This window comes from Antedon bifida, chromosome 4 (assembly GCF_963402885.1).
Source record: "Antedon bifida chromosome 4, ecAntBifi1.1, whole genome shotgun sequence".
Taxonomy (NCBI): Eukaryota; Metazoa; Echinodermata; class Crinoidea; order Comatulida; family Antedonidae; genus Antedon; species Antedon bifida.
Genome location: NC_136229.1, coordinates 17148977 through 17173023, shown reverse-complemented (window position 1 = coordinate 17173023; position 24047 = coordinate 17148977). Strand labels below are relative to the sequence as shown.

The 24047-nt window shown below is 33.3% G+C and overlaps 1 protein-coding gene across 1 annotated transcript; it reads left to right on the top strand.

The window, feature by feature from the left end:
• The first annotated feature begins 35 nt into the window (after positions 1–35).
• LOC144840575 (ras-associating and dilute domain-containing protein-like) lies at positions 36–23750 on the top strand. The gene is made up of 13 exons (XM_078696438.1): positions 36–357; positions 1190–1370; positions 9194–11037; positions 13478–13515; positions 13606–13855; positions 15191–15431; positions 15771–15940; positions 16536–16686; positions 21283–21435; positions 21869–22660; positions 22957–23069; positions 23212–23351; positions 23487–23750. Exons 1-13 carry the CDS (start codon positions 85–87, stop codon positions 23584–23586), a joined length of 4446 nt encoding a protein of 1481 aa, XP_078552564.1. The 5' UTR covers positions 36–84; the 3' UTR covers positions 23587–23750.
• The last annotated feature ends 297 nt before the right edge of the window (positions 23751–24047 follow it).

Sequence of the window (24047 nt, the reverse complement as noted above, 5' to 3'; positions counted from 1 at the left end):
AGTTTTTCCAGTGAGAGAGTAGACACAGCCGAAACTCATTTGTTTTCTATCAGAATGATCTGAAATTCTTTTTAACAATTCACGATGAGCAGTGAAGAAATTGTAAAAGATTTCATCGAGAACGGAGGCGATGTTCATAATTTAGAAGGTTTGTTTGAAAGCAAACGGGGCACCATGAACGTTCTGAGGGACCCACGGGTACTCTCTCACCTGAGATCGCTACACCAGCAAGGTAGTGACAGTGAGTCCGTGTCAGGTGCTCGGCCTGGCTTAGATGAAAGTGTTGAGAGTTTGAGTGACAAAATAAATATCTACAACAAACGACATAGCGTTGGGACATTTACTATACTTCAAAAGGTAAGTCAGTATTTAATGACATTTTAAAACCAGATATACTTTTGTAGTTTGTAAAATAAATTATTTGTGTGTGAAATAGACATAAACAATATACATTTGTTGGTGTTTGGTAGAGGTTGGCCTACTGCATAAGTTACCTATTAAATCAATAATGGTATTAATATACAGAAATGTGGGAATCACCATCATGATTCACAAACTAAAATCAATAATAGTTAATTGACCCCTATTGAAATATCAAATGATTTTTGCATACAATAAACATGTTGTGCATCAACACAATTCTAATTTATAATTTTATAAGCTCATCTGTGCATATGCTTTAAAAATATCAGTATTATTTAGTCAATTACATGCCTAGCTTACTTGGATAAACCAATTATTATATCCATTCTCTTCGAAGAATGAAATACAATTACGAAAAGAAGAACTTTTACATAAATCTACTTATATAAGAGACAATATACAAGCTTGTTAAACTTAAAACTGTAGACTATGAAACGTATGTATCATAATTTATAACATAATCTTTATTTATTTCACACACAAATAACTTAATTAGAGTAGATTTTTTTTCAGTAAGGCCATGTTAATAATGAATAAAATAAACTTTGTTTGCCCCAAAAAAAATATATATATATATATTTCACTTATAAAAAAGGCAAAATGAATGGTTGAGTATATTTTGTGCTTATTTAACCAAAAACCCATTAACTTCCAGACAATGGGCTTGCTGCTTTTTTCGGTTAACTATTTTTAAATTACATTTTTATCGAATAAACTATTATGTGACATTCAAATGGCATATTCAACAAAAATAATTTAATTTTAGGGGTTAGGATATGAAGGACCAATCCATGTTTCACTAGAGGATCAACGACACAAAGTGACAAAAGTGTTACAAGTGACAAACCAAGTGACAGTCGAAGAACTACTACCGATTCTTACTCAGAAATTTAACATCTCAAAAAACGACAAACGTCGACAAGTTCTTTATCTGATCCAAGAATCTGGTAAGAACTATTTATTAAGTTAATTTTCTTGGTATACATACCAGACATAGCCAAAAGGAAATGTGTGCTCAAGGGCATACTTCCCCTGTTTTAGTGAGTTATTTAATAAATTAGAGAAAGAATAGAAGTGTTGTTTTTTAAAAAATATATGTCAGTGGCAGAATAAAGGGTGTTGACGAAGCCCCTTATGGTGAAGAAATTTATAAAAAATACTACTGGATCAAAGACAAAAAACTCCAATTTTAGGGAGTGGGAAGATGAAAATTTGGGAAGTCTGAGCTGATGACTCCACCTTATCCCATGAAATAAAGGACTCCCTCTAGGATAAAAGACTTCCCCTGGTATAAAGGACTTCCCTCTGTGATAAAAGACTCCCCCTAGGATAAAGGACTCCCCTTGGGATAAAGGACTCACAAAAAACTCCCCAGAATATGCATATAATTAATTTATAGTGACTCCTTAGCTACTGTCCAATTTCCAACAAAACACTTTTTTTGTGCAGTACTTGAATAATGTTGTTTGCTAAGCAAATACAATCTCAGTGGTAAGATGTTGACACAAAGTCAACTTAGAATTCTATACCAGTTACTGTTCACAACACCTGAAATGAACATGTATTGTGATGACAATTGACTGAATGTTTAAGTCAATGGTTACCATGCAACGGTCAAATGGAACTAAGTTTTAAAATTAGCTTTAAAAAGAGCAAATTAATAAATGGTTGGATGCTTAAAAATTAAGTCAGTACAGTAGAATAGGTTTCTAATTCAGCTGACAATCAACTACTGTATAGTGTTAGAAGGTCCCAAATGAACAGTTACACTGTAGGTACAGTTAGCTATGTACAGTAGTTATGTGGTTTTCCCCATAGGAATTATGTTAATAAAGATGTATTAAAATGGGTTATGATACAAGGAAATGACATCAAAAGTAATTAATATTATCTTAGATGTATTTTTATCACGCCACACTACATCCAAGCATTAGGTAAGTTTGTACGTTCCTACTGTAGCATAGTACTGTTACCTTGATAAATAGCTAGTAGTAATAAATAACTCAGTGCATGTGTTTTAGGGAGGGGGAAGATGCAGATTTGGGAGGGGTGAGCTAGGGACTCCACCCTATCCACTGAGATAAAGGACTCCCTCTAGGATAAATGACTCCTGAAGGATAAAGAGCTCTCCCTAGGATAAAGGACTTGTACTGTATCCTGGGATAAAGGATTCCCTGGGATAAATAACTCCCCTGGGGTGAAGAACTCCCCTGGGATAAAGGACCCCCCTAGGATAAAAGACCATCCTGCCTCTAGGATAAATGACCGCCCTCCTAGGATAAAGGAATCTCCCTCGGATAATGAACTCTCCCAGGGATAAAGGACTCCGCCTCGGATAAAGGACCCTCCCAGGGATAAAGGACTCCCCTAGGATGAAGGACCGCCCGCCTAGGATAAGGGAATCCCCATGGGATAAAGGACTCTCCCAGGGATAATGAACTCCCCCTAGGATAAATGACCGCTTTCCTAGGATGACTCCCCATCCTCCTCCATCGTTCATTCTCCTTTATCCACATTCCTAGATGAGGAAGTAATTATTATATTAACATTAAAAAAAATATATAACTCAGAAACCAGTATGTTTGTATTGCATCACACTGTAATTGCTTTAATTAGGTTTTACTTTCTTTATTCTCATTTACATTGTAATATTATTGGTTATAATTTGACCTATGAACTCTTGGTTTCAGATTAGTAGTTTAGTTTATAAAATCCTTTTACAAAATCAAAAAAATGTCTTCCTTTGTTTGGCAAAATGAAAATTAAATAATTAAAAAAAAAATTAACAAAAAAACTCATAATTTATTGTCATGCTTCCCTCAATTGAAAGTCGTGTATAATTGCAATAAAAAGCCACCTGCATACAAATGAACACCTGCCTGCATTGTGTCTTTGGCATTGATGGACAATTTAATGAACAGGTTTAATTTCTCCGGAAACGTCGAGGAAACTCTACGCTGAAAACGCTTCTAATCTGTCGTAATTGTTTTTTTTTCTGTGTGGCCTTTTGCAAATTCATTTGATGATTGTGCTTCACAATGTTTAATCACTTTTTCCTGTAGAAATTGTATAAATTATTGTTATAATGGTTTTGTAAAGCTTTGCATTAACTGTCTCTGTGGTCTTTAAGTGTGGTACTTGCCCTGTTAATGAGAGGTTACATGTTCACATTCTGTGATTAATAAGGATCGTAGGCTACTAATAGTCAGGGTACATGTCTAGGTCCATAAATACAAAGATGACATATTAGACTTGCCTCAAGTTTCTTCTGTTAGTCCACAGGTCGGCTTTTCAATTTTTGTCAGGGTTTCAACCAAGTATTATATGTATGAAACAGCATGTATGCCAAAATGTTTATCTTTTTACAAAAATTCAATTTAATTTAACATAGACCAATGAAACATAAACAAAAACTGCATATAGTAACATTTATTGTAGTTTCACTAACTACAGTACTACTGTATATACATGTAATAGCAAAAACCCCACTGAAATTCCCAACCAAATTCTATTCCCTCCTTTCCTAGACATTCCAAAGCAATCCCCAATCCCCATCATCCTAGTTTTAAAATATATCTCTATGGTTTTAATATTTATCATATTAAACAAAATGACTTGATGAATCAATGCATTCACAGAGTACCCCACAGGTTCACAGTATTATTCTCTACTACACAATATGTTTGTTTATTTAACGGTAACACAAATAATTCTTGACCTTGATATTTGGGTGATGTCTGTTCCCATTCAAGCTCTTTATGCACCCTCTTTTGTACCCATTCAGTAACTACAGCTGCTTCAAGCAGATTTTGATTTTAAATATTAAAAGTATGTTCCGTCTCATTACACAATTCCCTTTGAAATTTCAAGCTCAATTAGAACTCAATTAAGCAACGATCAAGATTAGAAATACTCCCTCAAATTATGAAGATAGTATACCCGCAGTGTTCAAACAATGCTACCATGTATTATGTTACTGTATCAAATAAAACTGTGCTGATATATATTTGGTTTTTATCTAACGAGTGATTTGTTTGTTAACTGATGGTGCACTAGATTTATGAACATTTACAGCATAACAAATGAGAATGAAGTAAAGTTTTACAGTAGAACCACTATTAAGGGGGAACAAAGTGTGTCCTCAATAGAGGTGTCACTGAATATAGCATACTATATATTACCATTTGTTTCATGAACTGTCCCCCTATAAAGGGTGTCACTGAATAGGGGTATAGGCCTACATCTCCGAATACGGATGTCCTAAAAGAGGGATGCTGACATATAGTTTTTCTTACTTATTAATTTATTTGTTTTTGCTTAAAATCACAAAAAAATTAATATAATTTATAAAATTGTTTTACAAAATCTATAAAGTAAATTATCATTTAGTAAAGCAAATGAGTTATTTGTTGGTTTCGCCTTAGTATAATTTTATTATCTATAATTACTGTATATACAAATTTTAATTTTCATAATATTTTACCAAAATGGTATGTAATATCATATCTTTTTGGCAACACAGATGTTATTGTTTGTTTTCATATTCAATTCCACTGATATTCATTTACAGTGCTAAGTTTCCCTAATTCTTTGTTGTTTATTTCTTTCATATAATTCTTTCAAGCATATTGATTTAGCATAGTACCTTTGACGTTCAGCTGACTAGGGGGTTGGACGTTGTTCAGTTTTGAAGCGGATAAATAAAAGCGCTAAAGCTCCTATGAGGCATAAAATTTCAACAAAGAAACTTATTAATAAGTAAAGTACCAATAGACGACAAGTATATGTGGTAATCTAATATTTAGAATTTGCTGGTGTTGTATCCTACATAAGTAACTGTAGCAACTTGTGTGATAATAGTGTTGCATTGTATTTTAAAGTAAGCTTATTAAGAACCTATCCTTTTGTGTACTTATTGAGGGCAGGTTTAATAGGTATTAAGCTGCTTAGCTGTTAAATGCTGTTAACTTAATAACAGACAGTTAGTTAGTGACAGATCTTGCTGTGAACGTTTCATAGGATAAGATTTAAATTGTGGTTTTCACTGTAATGGATATATTATAAGGTAAGTATCTTTCTTATTTATTCTTTCAAAAACCATCTGGAAACTCACTTGTACACAGAAACATTCTGGAACATGCCATTATATAGCCTTTAACTTTTTCTTACAAAATTTCTCATCAAAATTGAAACTTAATTTCATGATGTACTTGTATTGTTTTGGTTTCAGATGTGTCTATTGTGTCATAATTAAAGGACAATAGAAATGTTTGTAGATTATTAGCAAAATTAAAAAAAAAACAATAAAGAAAACATTAAGTATAGTTTTTATTAGACTTTTGTTCTATATCACTATCATAATTATTCTACACTTTCGAGCACAAAGAGGTTGTTCTTGATGAACTTTTCTATGACAGAATAAAGGTAATAAACTTAAGTAGTTAGATAGAGCACAGTTGCACAAAGATCCAATTTTACAATGTTTGCAGTGGCCCTGTCTTAATTGCTCGGCCTCTCGACATAGAAGAAACTTGTTGCTCCGTGACATGGCTAAGTAGACCAGGAAAGAGTGAAATTATATGTATAATTTCACTCTTCCCCGAGTAGACATTGTTTAAATATCGAGCTACGTCTAGCCTGTGCTTTTATATTCACTAAACCCAGTCAGAGTTAATTTTAAGGTCTCCTAGTAGATTTTCATCCTTGTCCTTCGGATGGGATGTACAGCCGTTAGTCCCATGTACATAGTGCACGTTAAAGAACTTGGTACTATTCGAAAAGAGTAGCGGATCGTCTTCCGGTGTGCTGATCTGGTAGGCACTGCACTGCTGGCTTCCATGGTTTCCAGTTAAGCTTGAGGACCAAGTGATAAATATATTTAACAGTTAACATTTTAACCAAGTTTTTGCTTTTTGTGTCCCTTGATATTGCATTGAATTTCTTATGCCTACAACAACATTATTTCATGGCATTTCAACGTCTATACAACTATCATCGCATACAGATAACTTGGCCTCTCCTCGCTGAAGGCACTCTAATCAAAATCAATGCTAGGTTTTCAATTGTAAAGATTTAAAGACAATACTTGTATTGTTGTTAAGCTTAAATATATTGGGGTGTTTGTGCTATTTAGATGTTAAGTACAAACACTAACATTGATTAGTATTGGCATTTCACTATTCTCAATACTTTTATCCAGTACTTAAAGAAAGATTTAGTCATGCTAACGTTACCTTGCGAAGAACATCACCCCATTCTCATCTCATTGTTTTTATAACCTAATAACATCAATAGTGTTATTTATGGCATTAGTTTTGTGTTTGTCTATCAAGAAGAAAGATGTATTGTTGCTCAATTAGACTGGTAAGATTTCAGATATAATTGTAATTTATGTTTGGTGACTGTTGAAGTATAGTCTTTGAAATAGATGGTATGGTTAGATGAATCTTGTAAATTGTATGTAATTGATGTATCTGTACATATGCACTACCATGGTGTAGTCAATGTAACCGCTTTGTCATCCTTTCGCTCTTTTAAACTTGCTATATAGTAAGACTATTTCACATGAAGATCTCAAGGAACCTGTGGACACCTTTAGATCACAAGTGTCTTCTTCATTTGGATTTTTGTTTGTGTTAAAAAATATAATTTCTCTCGTTATTCTCAAGAAAGTTTTGTTAATAGGGGTGTCTACTGTATGTACGGTATTTATGTTTGTATTTTTTTCATTTTGTTAAACCATAAAAAAATACAGTACTTACTATTTTGCTATGTTTCGGCTACTAGTTTCGGTAGCCTTGTTCACGCGAGTGACGTTTTGATTGTTAAATCAATAAAATATTTATTTAATAAAATTACCTATAACAGAATATTTATAGAAGCTTGCAATTAAATAATATAAATTGATTTGATTGGCTAACGATATTGGCATCCACAATAAAGTTGTAGTTAGTCTACTGTACATTGCTTACAGTATGAACAGTTATTTTTCAAAGCAAATGAAGGTTGCCAGGAGATCAAGTTATAAAATCGTGTTTCTTGTAACACTTTTGATTTGAGTATTTACTACAATCTTTTTGGTCAACAACAATCAAGCTCAACGTGACTGAGTAAGGTTTATTCTACTCTTGCCCTCAAGTGATGATTAACAATGTTTCATAGCAACGTTGAATGTAAAAAAATGCACAGTTAATAAATGCTGCCCAAAAGGATTTGAAACAATGAAATAAAAAAGTTTAAACATAGATTTAGTATCAAAGAGTTATTATAATATATGTAAGATCAGAAAGCAGATAGTTTGAGACCTATAAGCCAGTACAGCAATAAAAGATAAGTAGTATTTTCCACCCATCCACCTCCTTCCCACTCCACAAACCTCAGAATGAGTCTTGGTTAGAATCAATGATATTTTATATAGCTGAAGGCTGGATGACAAACTACAATGTTATCGCAGTTCAAAAAGTGATTCTCCATGGAGAGGGAACCAACAAGATGGTGGCTGCAATCAACCAATCAGATATGCCCTACGCAGTATGGACTGCATGCCTGTTTTGAGCCTATCTGCGTGAGAACGATACGCAACACAGCGTGTTAAGCGTATAAACGCGAACGCATTCTATATGATCCTCGTATACAAAAAAATTCTAGATTACCAAGAAATTATTCATTCCATTGCGATTAACAATATATTTAAATTTATAAAAACTTCACTGTGCTTTGACTTTTTGAACACATTTACAGCCGCCATCTTGTTGGTTCCCCCTCCTGTTGGAATCACTTTTCAATCTGGAGTACGCCCTCTAGCCTTCGGCTTATTACATCTCTCTGGTTAGAATGCATCTCTTGTAGGAATAAGGTAGTTAAGTGCTGCTTTCTTGTAGGGGCCTACCCGGCCAATATATACCAATTATTATGCACTATATGGAAAATTATTACTGTATTAGTAAAGCCTGTCATTTGGGACAACCGTATTGAGAGGACACTTTACCTAGTAAAGGGATGTAAGATTAACATGTCACTATAGCCCTATTCAGCTGACAACCCTATTAAGGAGACACTTCGATGGGTCTCTGGAGGTGTCCCTTTAATAGACATTCTTATGCATTTCAAATCACATTTCAGGAATTAACCCACCATCCAATATGTCATTATATACAAAGAAAACTTGGAAAAAAACAATTTTACAGCCTGTTATAATATGATATAAATAACACTACAAATATTTTATTGGATGTTGAAAACTAAGTAGGAGAAATTAAATTGTATGAATTTAATTAAATTTGAAACATTTGACAGTTTTTATTTTACTCTGGAGTATTGTGTAAACAATGGTGATAATTCAATAGCAAGATGTACTAACCATAAATCGTCTGTGCATCTACACTGGATGAAACAGTGTATCAGTTTCTGAGTATTTCTTTTACTGCAGTCTATTTTAGATGTAATAGAGAATGGTAAGGTGTAATTTGTAAGGGATATCAGACTAGCCTGTGAGAGGCATAGATTTTGAGTCCTGTCTGTGCCATATTGCTTGTATCATAGGCAAGATAGATTACTGTCATTGTTTCGTCCTCGGATAGGATATAAAGCCATCGATTACATGTAAATACAGTACATTAATAAACTTTTAAAACTATTTTAGAAGAGTAAAGGATTGCCTCCTGGTGTGCTGATCTTGGTCTTGGGAACATTCTTGTACTGAAGAGGCCATCAAGTATAAACAAGAAATAAATCAAATATTAATTAGATGTGTATTATTTTTTTCTTATAGATGAAATCCTTTTATCTAAAGAAGATAGACCTCTGGAAATTGTAGTGAATGCTGAGCATGACGTCCGGTTTCTCTTGAAAATGGATAACGTAAAAGAGAGTCCGTCAACCTACTCTTTTGATGATGGGGAGACATCACCAGCTACAAACCACAAACATTTATCAAAATTCTTTGGCGTTAGTAGCGATGAGCTAAACGCTGCCATCTCTCCAAGTCTTCCATCAAACATGTCCAAGTGGAAAGGAGTACCAGGATGGTTTAAGAAACATCATGGTGATGACTTGAGCTTAAGCAGTAACAGTAGCGGCAGTAGTGGTCAACATGGTAAACCAGTTGATGAATACCATAATGGCGTCAAAGGATTGATGTTGAATCCACAAAGTCCTAAGTTCAGAAGAAAATCTGAAACTTTTGCAGAACCTCTTAAGATTCGTTCAAAATCAAAGAAAGAGAAACACAAATTAAAGCAAAGACCAAAGTCGATAAGTGAGGCTTTAGAAAGAAAGTTTACACGCAAAAAGAAATTGACATTAGAAATCAGTGCTGACGTTGAGTTGTCATTTGACGAATGTACTCCAGGAATCATTAAAGTTTTTGGTGATGAGATCTCTTCTGGTGCAACTTATAAAAGTGTGTTAGCTTCTGAACAATCAACTGCTGAAGGAATTGTAAAAGAGGTGCTGGATCGTTATTCTTTATCAAAAGATCATTTCAACGAGTATGTATTATGTGATGTTGTCGGAAAGTTGGACACCAAAAGGGTCAAAGGTCAGAAAAAGATTGTCTTTGATGAAGGAGACTGGCACATGGAATACTTAAGAGTCATTGAAAATAACGATAAACCACTTTTGTTACAAGGGTTTTGGAAACCATGTGAAGGTTGTTTTAGACGTTTTGAAATTCGCCGCCGTTCCAAATGTATCGCAACAGACCAAGATTACGTTACATGTGGATTAAATGAAAACGCTAAAAGATTTCAAATGCACAGAACGAAAGCATCCAGTGTAGACTTTGGGGAAAGGGGGAGACTTGGCACTCAATCTGACGCAAATACAAACATTAAAAACGAAAGAGAAGAAACAGAAAGTAGTGACGAACATAGTGAGATGTATCATTTACCAGTGCCACAAGAGTTTCCATATTTGGTATATATTAAAGGTTCTGGTGGTAGTGGAGATCTATTGTGCTATCCTCTTAATTTACCAGTTACAATAATTGGTAAAAGACTATCAAACCAGACAATCCACCAACAGCAAAACCGTGCAGATATTCTTCTTACAGCTTCAGATATTTTTATCAAACATTGCAGAATTATGACGCAATACTTGCATAATTTATCGCTTGAACATTTTGACGAGACGCAAGTTGACGTTTATCTCGAGCCGTTCCTATCAGCCATAGTCCACGTAAATGGAAACATAGTTGAAGAAAAAACACAGCTTAATTCTGGCGATCTCATTGGAATTGGTTCCAGTTATCTGTTCATCTTTAAAAATCCTACCGACGAAAACGTGAACGAGATGTCATGGTTGAATGAGTCTCTTAACGCACACAAATTAGATTCTTCTTCAGGCGAGGCTTTCGTGAGGAACATACATCCAGATTTGGAACCTTTAGCGGATGAATACGAGGCAGATTCAGCTAGAATGAAGATCATCTATCCAAAGGGGGCTGAAGATGATTTGTTGCAGCATGTCTTGCCAATGGCTTGTGATGGGGAGTTCCCTCTGGTTCCAGCTTTTGTCTTTACTATGTGCATTGAGCACACAGCCTACCATCATGAACATGATGATACCAAGGCTCTCTTGTGTAAGATTGCTAATCTAATGCAGAATGAGGCATGGGTAAGTTGGAAAGATAAGATTAAATTTCGTATTGGGAGAATCAAATTGTTTTTAACATTTAATAGTTTAGTTCTGTACGAACCCTGTTATCTTTTCGTGCCTAGTTTACTTGGATAAACTGACAATGACATTAGCCTATTTCTCTTAGAAAAGAGCACTAAAACTTGAATACATATACATAAATAAACACCCCTATCAAACAATATAACCTTCCATGAACCCTACCCCCAATGAGAACAACCCATTTCTGGTTTGTGTATTAAGGTGATACTGTATGTATAACTAATTCAATTAATATTTTATTATGTTATATGACATAATAAAATCAAGTGAATTGAATGTTGCTGACGCATCTCGTTGTGAGTGGGCCTTTAATCTTCAAATCTTAGCAGTTCATCTTTACCTCTCCAGACAATGATTCATTGCTATGAGCCGTTCTGATTAGCAATGTATATAAAACCAATATTCCATGTCTTTTGATAATGATAACAAAACTGTTAATATTATAAACATACAGTAAATATATTAGACTTTTGACCTATATTACAGGCATCACATGTGATACATATGTGACGATGTATTCAAGAATTTGCCTACTGTAGAAAGTTCTGAGAATTGGCTACTCTTTTAAATAGTCATATACTACATATGCATGCATATTTTCATACCAAGAATCAAATATTGTATAATTGTTATATATTATTCTAAAGGAAGTATTAATATGAAATATGGTTTTCGGAATGGATATCTTAACTTTATTAATATGCTTTCATAATATAAAAACTAGCACATTCAATATGTTTTCAGTTTCAATCAGACAATAGCGTGACATTTTACATTAAAGGGGAAAACAAAAAGTATTGAGCACGTACATTAAAGATGTATTGTCCCCCTGAAAAATAATTTTTTTACATTTTTGTTGTTGAATATGCCATTTTAATTTCACATAATAGTTACTGACTTCGACCAAAAATTGGATCGAAAAAAAATGTATTTACCTGAAAAAGCTGGAATTTAAAGCAAAAAATGGTCAAATTGGCTGCCAGCCAATGGATTTTTGGTTAAATTTAACCATTTATCATGTTGTTTTATAAGTGAAAACATTATTTTTTTCCGTTTTTTTTTCTACGGAAGTGATTCACTTTATTAAAACTACAAAATAACCTATTCAAAGTCTGATTTATTTAATCTTCATTTTTCATGATTTTGGGGGACAATACATCTTTAATATACAGTACACATTTTTTATTTGTTTTCATTGGAAGTTTTCGTAACTAAAGTCTGTGATATTCAAAATAAAGAAAACAGTAGTCAACAGTCCAGTCAAGTGAATTTATGTTGTATCTTCACATTCATATATGTTCACATATAAGTATGTCGTGTAAGCTATCGTGTAAGCCCTCACATTCATATATGTTCCCGTTTACAGAATACAGAATACAGAAATGTATTGGTCCAAAAGGAAATTTGTTTCGTTGACAAGCTCTCAAACAATTAATTAAATATAAAAAGTCATGAATACAAAAATACAAGATCTGATAAAAATACGAAGTACCATGTCTCCGCATCTAAATACAACCGTGTGTGTCGTTGTACGCCCCCGTTACCATATATATAGACCCAACAACCTGCAGACCAACATGCGAATCATCTCGGTATGCAACGCGCAGACACAAGTATTTACATGACTACGTAAACACTACACAGTCTACCCAATTTTTCTACCCCATTTTTCTACCCCACAGAGTCTATGAATAAGTGTTGACTTCTTAATAGTTGATTCAGCTGATTTACAAAGTTTACTGACATTTATTTTAAATGTAGATACTTAGCAACTACTAAACAAGCCCTGTTTAATTAACCTTTAAAATTATTTGAAATCTGCTTCCCTAGCAACTAAACGTCTGGTCAACAGCGTGCATAATTGGGTCATTAACAGAAGCCTAATAACTGATTTCTCTTTTGTGCGTTGACTATTTGATTAACGATTTGTTTATCTTGAGGTTATGCGAGTTTTATCTTCACCTGCTCTGTAGGCCTATTCTTTATTTTTTATTTTTATAACCATTTGTGCATTGAACTCAATGAGGATAATATTTAACAATACAGTATAACTCCTATTAAGAGGACATCTTCAGGACCCAATGTCCCTTGAATAGTGGTTGATAATGTTAAGCTACAGCCACTTAATTGTGTCACAGAAAAGTGTCCCCTTAATAGGGGTGTCACCTGGACATAAATATCCCTGAAAAGAGGAGTCCCAAAAGAGGGGTTCTACTCTATATACAATTATACAGATAATTTAAGTTAGTAAACTCATTTGAAAGGAATTGAGATATGATGTTTACAACCATGAAATGAAAGATTAATATTTTTAGTGTTAACTTTAGGAATATTAAATTGCTATCAATTAAAAACAAATCAATTGTTTTCATTTCAGTTAAAAACAAAGACGTTAGCAAGTTCGCAATCGGAGAAGTAAGTATTAAATTATTTAAAGGTGCCGCCTAAAAAATAACAAAATAATCTGTACAATGGAGTAATTTGAGTTAAAAAAAACTTTTTCAGGCCAGGAGATGTTAGCGAAATATTATCAGCCCTAATGCCTGAACTTCAACCTATTATCATTTGGATGTCAAACTCTTTGGAGTTGTTAAACCATCTACAGAAACACATTCATGAGTACATCATTATCAATGAAGAAGCCTCGCCTCTGTCGTCATCAGATTCTATCTGTAATGTTGATGAAGAAGTGCTGTCTGTTCTTGAAGAGATAGTAATGTATACATTCCAGCAGACAGTTTACTATCTAACAAAGGTAAAGAGGATTTCATTTATTCATAGTCCATATCTATAATTACAATTTCAAAGATAATATACACAAAACTAATACAAAAGTTATTTCTATTGTGGTCCTTAAATTATTACGATGGACTGTTTACTATCTAACAAAGGTGATGGTTTCATTTCATTTATTCATAATCCATATCTACAGTTACAAAGATAATATACACAAAACTGATGGAAAAGTTATCTCATAAACACTAAGTATAAACATTTATTAACACGTATGGTTGTACATTTTGAGATACAAGGACATGAGAACACTTAATAGGATTCGAACCAACAACCTCCAGATCTGTAGCCTAAAAAAATAAAGACAAAATAACTTGACATGATTCATTTTTGTTTTTATTATCTAATAATGGTATTGTATTGTTTTATTATATATATATTGATAGAAATTAATAAATGTATGTATATATACTAATAGCGTTAATAATTGAATAAAAACACTATTAACTATAACTTTGCCTGCTAACATAAGTGTACTCGGTTCAAATCCTAACCTGACTCACTAGCTGAATGTTTCACGTGAGCAATGATGCCACTAAAACTTCATATCATGTAAGACTTTTGATGAACACACGATTGGATAACTCTTACCCCAATAACCCAATAAAATAGTGCATGGCATACCAACATGGACTATTTAAAGCACATAAATGTCTTAATAAAATCAATGGGTAGCAAGAACTTAATGTAAAGAGCCTCACCTTTACTACTGTTTGCCCTTATAATCATAGGCAAAGTTTCCTAGAAGCAGTAGAAATATTTATTCTACCCAATGGTGAAAGTTGGAATTAATATATTGTAGCATAGAAAAGTTATTAAAACATGTAGAAAGCAAATTTTGCAGCCTTGGTGGCATGGTTGTAAAAGGTTTAATTTAAGTAGTTTACTGCAGTGTTAATTATATAGGCCTTGAGTAGAACCCCTCCTTTGGGACACCTCTATAAAGAGGACAATTTCCTGTGAAACGTAGAGAACTACGTACGGCCAATACCTGTTCAGAGGATATCCTTGTGCAAGAGACACCCCCATAACGGGACACTTTGTTGATTACTGTTAAAGTGTTCAAGTATATAGGCCTAGAGTAGAACCCCGCCTTTGGTACACCTCTATAAAGGGGACAATTTCCTGTCAAACTTAGAGAACTACATGGCCAATTGTTCAGAGGATATCCTTGTTCTATTAACAGGACATTTTGTTGAATACTGAGAGTGTAAATCTAAATTTGCTTTTTCCTATTGATAAGATATTTGTTCTATTGGTTTATAATTTTTCTATTTAATTTTCTTATTTATCTTAGACACTGTACATCAGTTTACCATTAATATTGGATTCCAGTCCGTTTCTTAATGACGACAGTGGTGAGGATGAAAATAAGAAAGACGAGAAAACCCTTGGTATCAACAGTATACTTGGCATCTTTCAGGCAACCTTTGACCTTTTCAAGAGCTTAAATGTAAACAATAACATATTAAAGCAGTTGTTTGCGTACTTGCTGTTCTTCACGAATGCTTCGCTGTTCAACATGTTGATGGAACGAGGTTTGTTATAACATTTTATTTATGCCAAAGAAACAATAGTACATGTACAGTAGTATCTACACTATCAAACTAGTTTGACAAAAAAAGTGTGATGTGCCCAAATATGGTAGTGATATTCCCAAATATGGTAGTGATATGACATCATGTCCATATATGGGCACATCACATTGTTTTTGTCACAAAAAGTTTGATAGTGTAAACAGAGCTTTACAAATCTAAATGGATGTAAAGTTACATGCTTTTCTAGAGCAAGAATAGCAATACTAATAATGGTTTAACCAATTAGCCATTTTAGCATAGTCTTGATTTTAACAAAATCAATTTAAAATCATTTTCTAGGGCCTAGTCGTAAGAGTTTCAAGTGGTCAAAAGGCGTTCAGATGCGTGGTAACTTGGACCACATTGAAGGCTGGATACAAGACCATGGTATGCAGGACATTGCACACTTCCTTGGCCTAATATCAACTACTGCTGATCTTCTGGCAACCCCTAAGCTACAACTAATGCAGGTAAACTTGTTTGGACAGGTTACAATTAGCATATACTTACGTAAGATCAATGTTAGCATCCAGCTATGCTAATCCAACATTATTTATATAAAAATAAAAAATGAATAAAAGTTTATTAAATATAATCTAAACCTACACTTCTAGTCATTACCTCTAAAGTTTAATCAGATCAACTATAGTTTTTACAAATCAATATGGAGGACAACTTTTGGACCTAATAAAGTGGCCCCTCAATAAGTGTCGGCTGTAGTGTTAAAATACACTGTATATTTCTCCTTGTTCAGTTCACGGTTAAGTGTCCATTAATGGTGGTATCTCCTTATTGGAGTTGTCCTAAAAGAGTGGTTCTACTGTAAAGCTCTGTCTACACTATCAAACTAGTTTGACAAAAAAATGTGATGTGCTCATCATCACGTCCATATATGGGCACATCACACATTACGTTACATAAGGTTCTATAGTGTAGACAGAGCCTAATAAATGATCATAATAATGTAATTATTGTACATCTTTTCTTATTTAATCTAAAATTATACTTTTAGTTACAATTTGTGGAGAACTGTACACACTTATAATATATATTATATTTTGTTAGGCAACATGGAGTTCTTTACGACGTGATTTCCCTCGTTTGAACACAGCCCAGATGCAACATATCCTGAGTGAATATCAACTTGGTTCAAGTAAGACCAGGCCTAAGGGCTGGTACCCTCCACCAGAACAGGTTGAAGATGCCCTTAAAACAGGTACAGTATTAGCATAATCCTTAAAGTAATGTATTATACAGATATTGCCTGCTTAGAGGTGAAATATAAGATTTGACATCCCCGAGGGAATGATATTATGTTCGAGGGAATATATATATCCCGAAGCGGCAGCTGAGGGATATATAATTCCCCGAGAACATAATATCATCCCGAGGGGATGTTAAATCTTATATTTTACCGATATAAAAGGCGATATCTGTTATATTATATAGCCAAGAACAAGTCTGCTGGGTTGGGTGAAGCTAGGCTAGGCCTCCTATTCTATAGTATTTGTATTGTAATTTGTATGTAAACAAGCCTCCTGCCTAGACACCTTACCTTGCGAAGAATAATATACAGATAATTACTAATTAATGATTCCTTGGCAATAAAATATTCACTTAGGCCTAGGTTGTTTAAATTAACAGAAGAATTTCCATCAATAAGCCTATTAATAATAATATTATAATCAGGTAGGCCGAATAAACAATTCATCGTCTTCTCTTCGTCGAGGAGCCGAATCACCGGATGTTCAGCGCGTACTAGTTACTAGGTTACTACCGTGAGTATTGACCAATCACAAACGGTGTTTCATCACATTTAGGGAGGACTAATAACAAATGAGGGCGCTATGTATGCATAGTTTAAATAGTTTAGATGAATAATTTCTTCAAGCAAGCTGCGTGGCGCAACGGTGGAAGCGTTGTCTTGCGATGGAGTGACAATTCCACCCGAGTTCAAATCCAGTAGATGACTTTTGTTTATTTATCGGCAAACGCGAGTGTTGCCACACGAAAATTACACAGTCAATATCATCGAACTCGAGAATGTATATGTTTAATGACAGGGGACACGATAATTACGCGAAAATTAATCGGTCAATATCATCGTTCTCGAGGATATATACGATTTGCGATCCTCGCAGCGGTAGTCATGTGACGCAGTTTCAACCAATCACGTTCACGTATTTACATAGGCTATGTAATATTTATAGTTATTGTATTCAGCTCACAGTTATAACTGCAATAGACTGGAGTAGCATTTGGTAAGTGGAAGTTGAACTTTTAAGACCGGGACACAATTTGATCTTTTTGTAGCTTTGTAGCTCCACAAATGTTGAGCTCTGTATACACTATCAAACTAGTCTGACAAAAAAGTGTGATGTGCCCAAAATAGTATTGATATACCCAAATATGGTAGTGATATGACATCATCATTTTTAATGTATATTTCAATTCCTCTTTGTCTTTATTTTATTATGTTTGTTATATTTTCAATTACTGTACCACTTTGGAAATCAGTGCACTAGTACTGAAAAGTGCTTGCAGAATAAAGAAAGAATAAATAAATAAATCATTTCCATATATTCCATATATCACATTTTTTTTGTCACATAAAGTTTGGTAGTGTAGACAGAGCTTTGTTCTTTTCTACTGTCTAAGTTTGTTTAACTTTACCCGAGACTTTTCAGCTGAGCATGAAAAGATACCAAATGTTATGAATACCCAAACATATGTTACTACCTGTTGCATGACTAGTTAATCACTAGAAATCACCAATTAAGCCTGATTGTTAATCATTGTAAATTAATTTTGAAAATTGAAGGTCTGACATTGTAAACCTTTATAACTGTGAAAATAAACATAGACATCAGTTGGTAAACAAGTCAATTTTAATTAAATTTCTAATAATAATTTGGCATGCAAACATTGCTTCTAAATTAACATCATTTCAATTGGGTTCATTGACTTAATTAAGTAGAAGACAACATGTTGCACAAAATTACTCCAATTCAAGGAAATATTTAATATAGATACTATAATAATAAAACAGTCAAGGTGTATCTGTATTTCAAGGGAAAATATTAGTTATTGGCAAAAGGAATGTTTCTTAGATAGTCGGTGTGAATTCATTTAAACAAGAGACATGAACAAGCTCTTGTATGATGGCAGATATGAAAATAGGAGCTTCTGATATCAATTTTTAGCAGACTATTAATTAATATATGTGTCTTGTATTATGGCAGATATGAAAATAGACCCAACTTCTGATATCTATTTTTAGCAGACTATTAATTAATATATATGTCTTGTATGATGACAGGTATGAAAATAGAAGCTTCTGATATCAATTTTTAGCAGACTATTAATTAATATATATGTCTTGTATGATGACAGGTATGAAAATAGAAGCTTCTGATATCAATTTTTAGCAGACTATTAATTAATATATATGTCTTGTATGATGACAGGTATGAAAATAGAAGCTTCTGATATCAATTTTTAGCAGACTATTAATTAATATATATGTCTTGTATAATGACAGGTATGAAAATAGAAGCTTCTGATATCAATTTTTAGCAGACTATTAATTAATATATATGTCTTGTATGATGACAGGTATGAAAATAGAAGCTTCTGATATCAATTTTTAGCAGACTATTAATTAATATATATGTCTTGTATGATGACAGGTATGAAAATAGAAGCTTCTGATATCAATTTTTAGCAGACTATTAATTAATATATATGTCTTGTATGATGACAGGTATGAAAATAGAAGCTTCTGATATCAATTTTTAGCAGACTATTAAATAATATATGTGTCTTGTATTATGGCAGATATGAAAATAGGCCCAACTTCTGATATCTATTTTTGCACACTATTAATTAATATATGTGAAGAGAGCTCTCCCAGAATCGCCCCTGGATGGATGTAGTTATAGCCTAAATAATTTAATGTTAATTGCAAACATTTATAGCTGCTAAATTAACATCATTATCCTGCTGCTAAATGATTTAATAAGATTCATTAAATTGTTTAAGTAGAAACCAACATGTCTTGAATCAAAGTTACTGAGGTTTTAGCCTGAATTATTAAGATTTTAACGATCTCCTGTTGTTATAGCCTAAATAATGTAACGTTATTTATTGACTTTAATTTAATGTCATTACCAAACTAGTTTCCACTATACATTTCACCTGTCTAACATGAGCTTAGTTATTAACATGTATTGTTTGTCACATACAATTTTTCATTCCATTTTGTTTACTCTCAGCCAAATGCTATTATAGCCTAACCTAATTATTTTCTCTTAATTTAAAGTTATTTTATTGACATCCAAAAACCTGTTTCTAGTATTTAGACTTTGGTTATCACCTGTCTAGTAGGTTAGGCCTACATATCGTAAGCGCTACTATACATTATCAACTGTTCTTTTCATATGAAATGTTGTTTTCCCAGTGAGTTAGGATTTTGTGTCCGTCATACAAAGCTTTTGTGTTCTCTGCAACACCTGCCTATAATAAGAAGCTTTTCTTTCGTTAATTTCTGTTTTAATAATAAACTACAAATGTAAACAAAGGGTTATTTCTTCTATTATTACAACGCCGGATATTTTTACTCTCACACACATACGCCGGTTTTTTATTTGTGTACTGAAACCAGGCCAGTTCAAAAATGTAATTTCACCATTGCGTTTATTATGCAAAGAAATCTATAATTTGTGAATTGTTTAAGTGACCTTTGATTATGAGGTAATACCTCAGTTAATTAAACTCTATCCATTACAAATCAACATTAAAATGATGATGAATCGTTGTGTACATATATTACATTTTTTTCAAGCCCAATTAATTTTTGTTAATGAATAGAAGTGTTGTTACTATGTACAGTTCTAACAAATTGTTGGAACTATGAGTGATATTGAAGGAAATGACACTATTATAAGGCAGTAGAATGTATAAAGAACACATACTGTATCCAGAAAATGTGCTCAAGGCAATACATTGATGTTACAATTGCTGTATTTGTGTACAACCAAATATATTTCTCCATAGTAATATAACCTATAATATAGTACCATAGAACATCTTAATACTGTTAATGAATATCAGGCGTGGAGAGCTAAAATTGAATTATGAACTACTTTTTGATGTCTATTAATATTATATGTTTTGTGCTCCCCCCTTGAAAAAATCCTGGATCTTCCACCCTGAATATTTACTTTTATAAAAACATGTGACATCATATGTTTAGAATAAGATAAGATAAGATAAAACTTTATTGTCATGACCACAACAAGGCGTACATGAAATGTGTTTTCCTTGATGCTTAATTACACACACTATACAAAAAAGTATAAGACTTGACAGTAATATATATCAATAAAATATATATATAGAGACTAAAATTAGAAAACGTACATGGTTGCAAGAGGGATAAAAAACTTAACTTTGAAATGTTGAATTGCGATGGACAGACTAAGATATTTCACATGAATATGATGATAATAAAATATTATGTGATTGAATAATTATTGAGACACATTGTATAATCAGTGACAAGAGGAAGAGATTGTCACTTGAATGCAACAAACAGAACATTGCTGCCAAGGGCTACAATGTTCTGTAGGAAATGACTGTGACATCTGCCACCTTGTCCATTCTTTCTGATGTAGTAGAACGCTTGTAACTTTGTCATTGACTCCTTAAAAATAAATTGTCTGGTGCATTTATAGAATATGGATGGAATTTACTTATAGAAAATATGAGCACACAATTTATAGAATATATTATTTTTTTTTTATAATTTCAGATGAAATTCTTGAAGGTTTCAACAATCATCCTCCATTGGTACTGCCCTCTAGTGGGTATGTTCTTGAGTTGAGAAAACAAGTAACGAACATGGCATTCTACAGTCAACTGCAAGCTTTAAGTAGCGCTTTCCCCTCCATCACCATAGAAACAGGTATTGGGTATATTCAGTGTTATTATATCCATGGAGAATGTTATTGCCCACTATGAATAGGAATTGTGCCAGGTGTGAGAACAAACCTAAAGTAGAAGACCTGACCAGACAACTTTTTTTAATCCCATTGGTTGTCATGGGCAGGACGTTAAATCAATTTGTACCATATACTGTATTTGAGTTATTGAATTCTATGGAATCTGGAAATTTTATCACAATTTTTATATTTATTGTAGTTTTTTATATAATTGAATTTTTATTTATTATTATTATTATTTATGTATTTTTGTACTGATTGTATTGTCGAGGGCCCCCATGATCAGCTTTGCTGGATGGGCTACCCTCATGAAACATGGTTCAATAATAATAAACAAGTGCACATGTGCAAGAAAAAAAATCAGTACACTAATTAAAAATATTTTTATTTTGACAGGTAATCCAGAACTTGCAGCTCCATCTTCATCCTCATCAACAACGACGGAAGAAAAAGAAACGAATGAAAAAGAAACGAATGAAAAAATAAGTAACAGGCAATCATCGTTATTGAAACGCCAAGAAAAAATGGATGCTAATGACTTGACAAATCGCTCTGTTGAAAGTTACCAATCAGATACCAACAACACTGAATTGATTGAAAGTACAACCGTTAAACAATCCCGTCAAAGCGATTCTTATCTTCCAGAAAATAGACCAGTTCAAGTTGACAGTGTAGCAAACATTTCCCATTCAAGGAAAAAGCAAGATTTGCGAAATGGTAACGTACAAACAAACGGTAGTTTAGTAGCTGCACAAATGCGTAGAATGGAAGAGTCTGACAAGAGAACTCAAGTTCAGAAGATCCGGAGTGAAAGCGCAGAAACTAAGAGACGGTTGAGTTATCGTAATGCAATGGGCCAAAAGGACAGTGAAGACGGCTCATCTGTAAAGAGAGATAATGTAGTGAAGGATGATGGGAAGAGAAGCGGCGAGGATGGGCTGTCTACAACTACCAAGCAAAATGTCGATTCTGCGGTACAGGACACCCCCAGAGTTGATGTGACGCCACCAAATTGGGATAAATCAATTCCATTATTGGAAGGAAAATCTAGTGTGATTCCGCCTCCTCCAGGTTGGACGTCAAGTATGGAGAAAAAGAACATAAATGACCTGGCTAATAACAATAAGTTAGATGGTCAAGAATCAATCAAAGAATCATCTAAAAAGTCAACAATAGAAAGTTCAGTGGGTATGGTAACATTTTTATGCTAGGTCACAGTTCAAAAGTTGGCTTCTGCATCTTTACTGTTTTTTCTTTCTACTCTAAACAGGATATATCCAAAGAGAAGAACAAAAGATGTATTTTTGTTGTGTAACTTCTCCCCACTGTTCCCCATATCAACACCAATTTTTAATGAATGGGATAACCTATCAAGACTTCATATTGACAATTTAAACAACTCTAATCTTCTATATTCCTGTTGTGCTTTCATTTACACAATTTCATGATTTTGTAGTCAATATAAATATTTCTTCTTTCTTTAGAACCTGAAACGAAAGAGAATTGCACTTCAACAGAGAGCGATCTTGATGACGTGTTTGTTGTGGATCTTGAAAAAGACTCTGGAGGAATTGGCCTAGGACTAATAGATGGCATGGTAGGGACTTATTTTAGACAATTGAATCTTTAGCTTAAGAAAATTCCAACATTGTATTATATCATGTCATCTGTGCATTAGTTAAAACCAATGACCAATCTTGGCTTCCAGTTCATTTTTAACGTTTCAATTGTATTTCCAGTTTACTGCGTTACGTGCACCTGGAATCTATGTAAGAACGCTGTTAGCAGACGGGCCAGCAGCTGAAGATGGTCGACTTCGAATGGGGGACAGAATATTAGCTGTGAACGGAACTAGTTTGGTTGGAGCCGACTACCAAAAGTACAGTACTATATTATAGTATACAAAATAATGTTGTTTATGACCGTTCTACAGTATTTGGAGCCAATTGTTAAATAACACAAGTTTTCAACGGCTAGTATATTATATAATATTTCATTGTTGTTTCTTTCACAGTGCAATGCAGTTAATCCGAAGTTCAGGTGTGAAAATGCGATTCCTGATTGCACGTTCTGACAACAATGTCGCCATGAAGATTTCAAACTCTAGCTGTTGAATAATTAATGATATGAATTCAGCATGTGCAACTCAAATTAAATAAATAAAAACCAGGTATTATTTTGATAAATATTTTAATTTAGACGCAAGATAAATTATATTGTTAATGCAATATAATCCCACCCTGGGACTATACTCGATTATACATGGTACTACTAGTTATATAAAGACGGATTTTAAGATGTTTTTTTATAAATGCATGTAAATATAATATAAATTCTATTAGCCATGTTCACGAATCACAGTATGAAAGTGAGATATTTTTTTAAAATATACAATAAGAATTTCACTTAAGTGGTGTTCACTTTGATAGGAGAAGTTTTAAATATTAAGATTGTTTTTTTAACTTAGTCTAATTACAAAGGATAAATACATCCACAAGGGTGAATATTATGCCCAGTTGTACTGAGTACACTTTTTGTATATGAAATGAGTACAGTTTACAAAATACATATTCAT

Excerpts from the sequence above, each read along its gene's own strand:
- LOC144840575 (XM_078696438.1), top strand. The coding sequence starts at position 85 with ATGAGCAGTGAAGAAATTGTAAAAGATTTCATCGAGAACGGAGGCGAT. Across the intron at positions 22,661-22,956 it reads AACAATAGAAAGTTCAGTGG|AACCTGAAACGAAAGAGAAT; the intron begins GTATGGTAACAT and ends TTCTTTCTTTAG. Across the intron at positions 23,352-23,486 it reads GTTGGAGCCGACTACCAAAA|TGCAATGCAGTTAATCCGAA; the intron begins GTACAGTACTAT and ends TTTCTTTCACAG.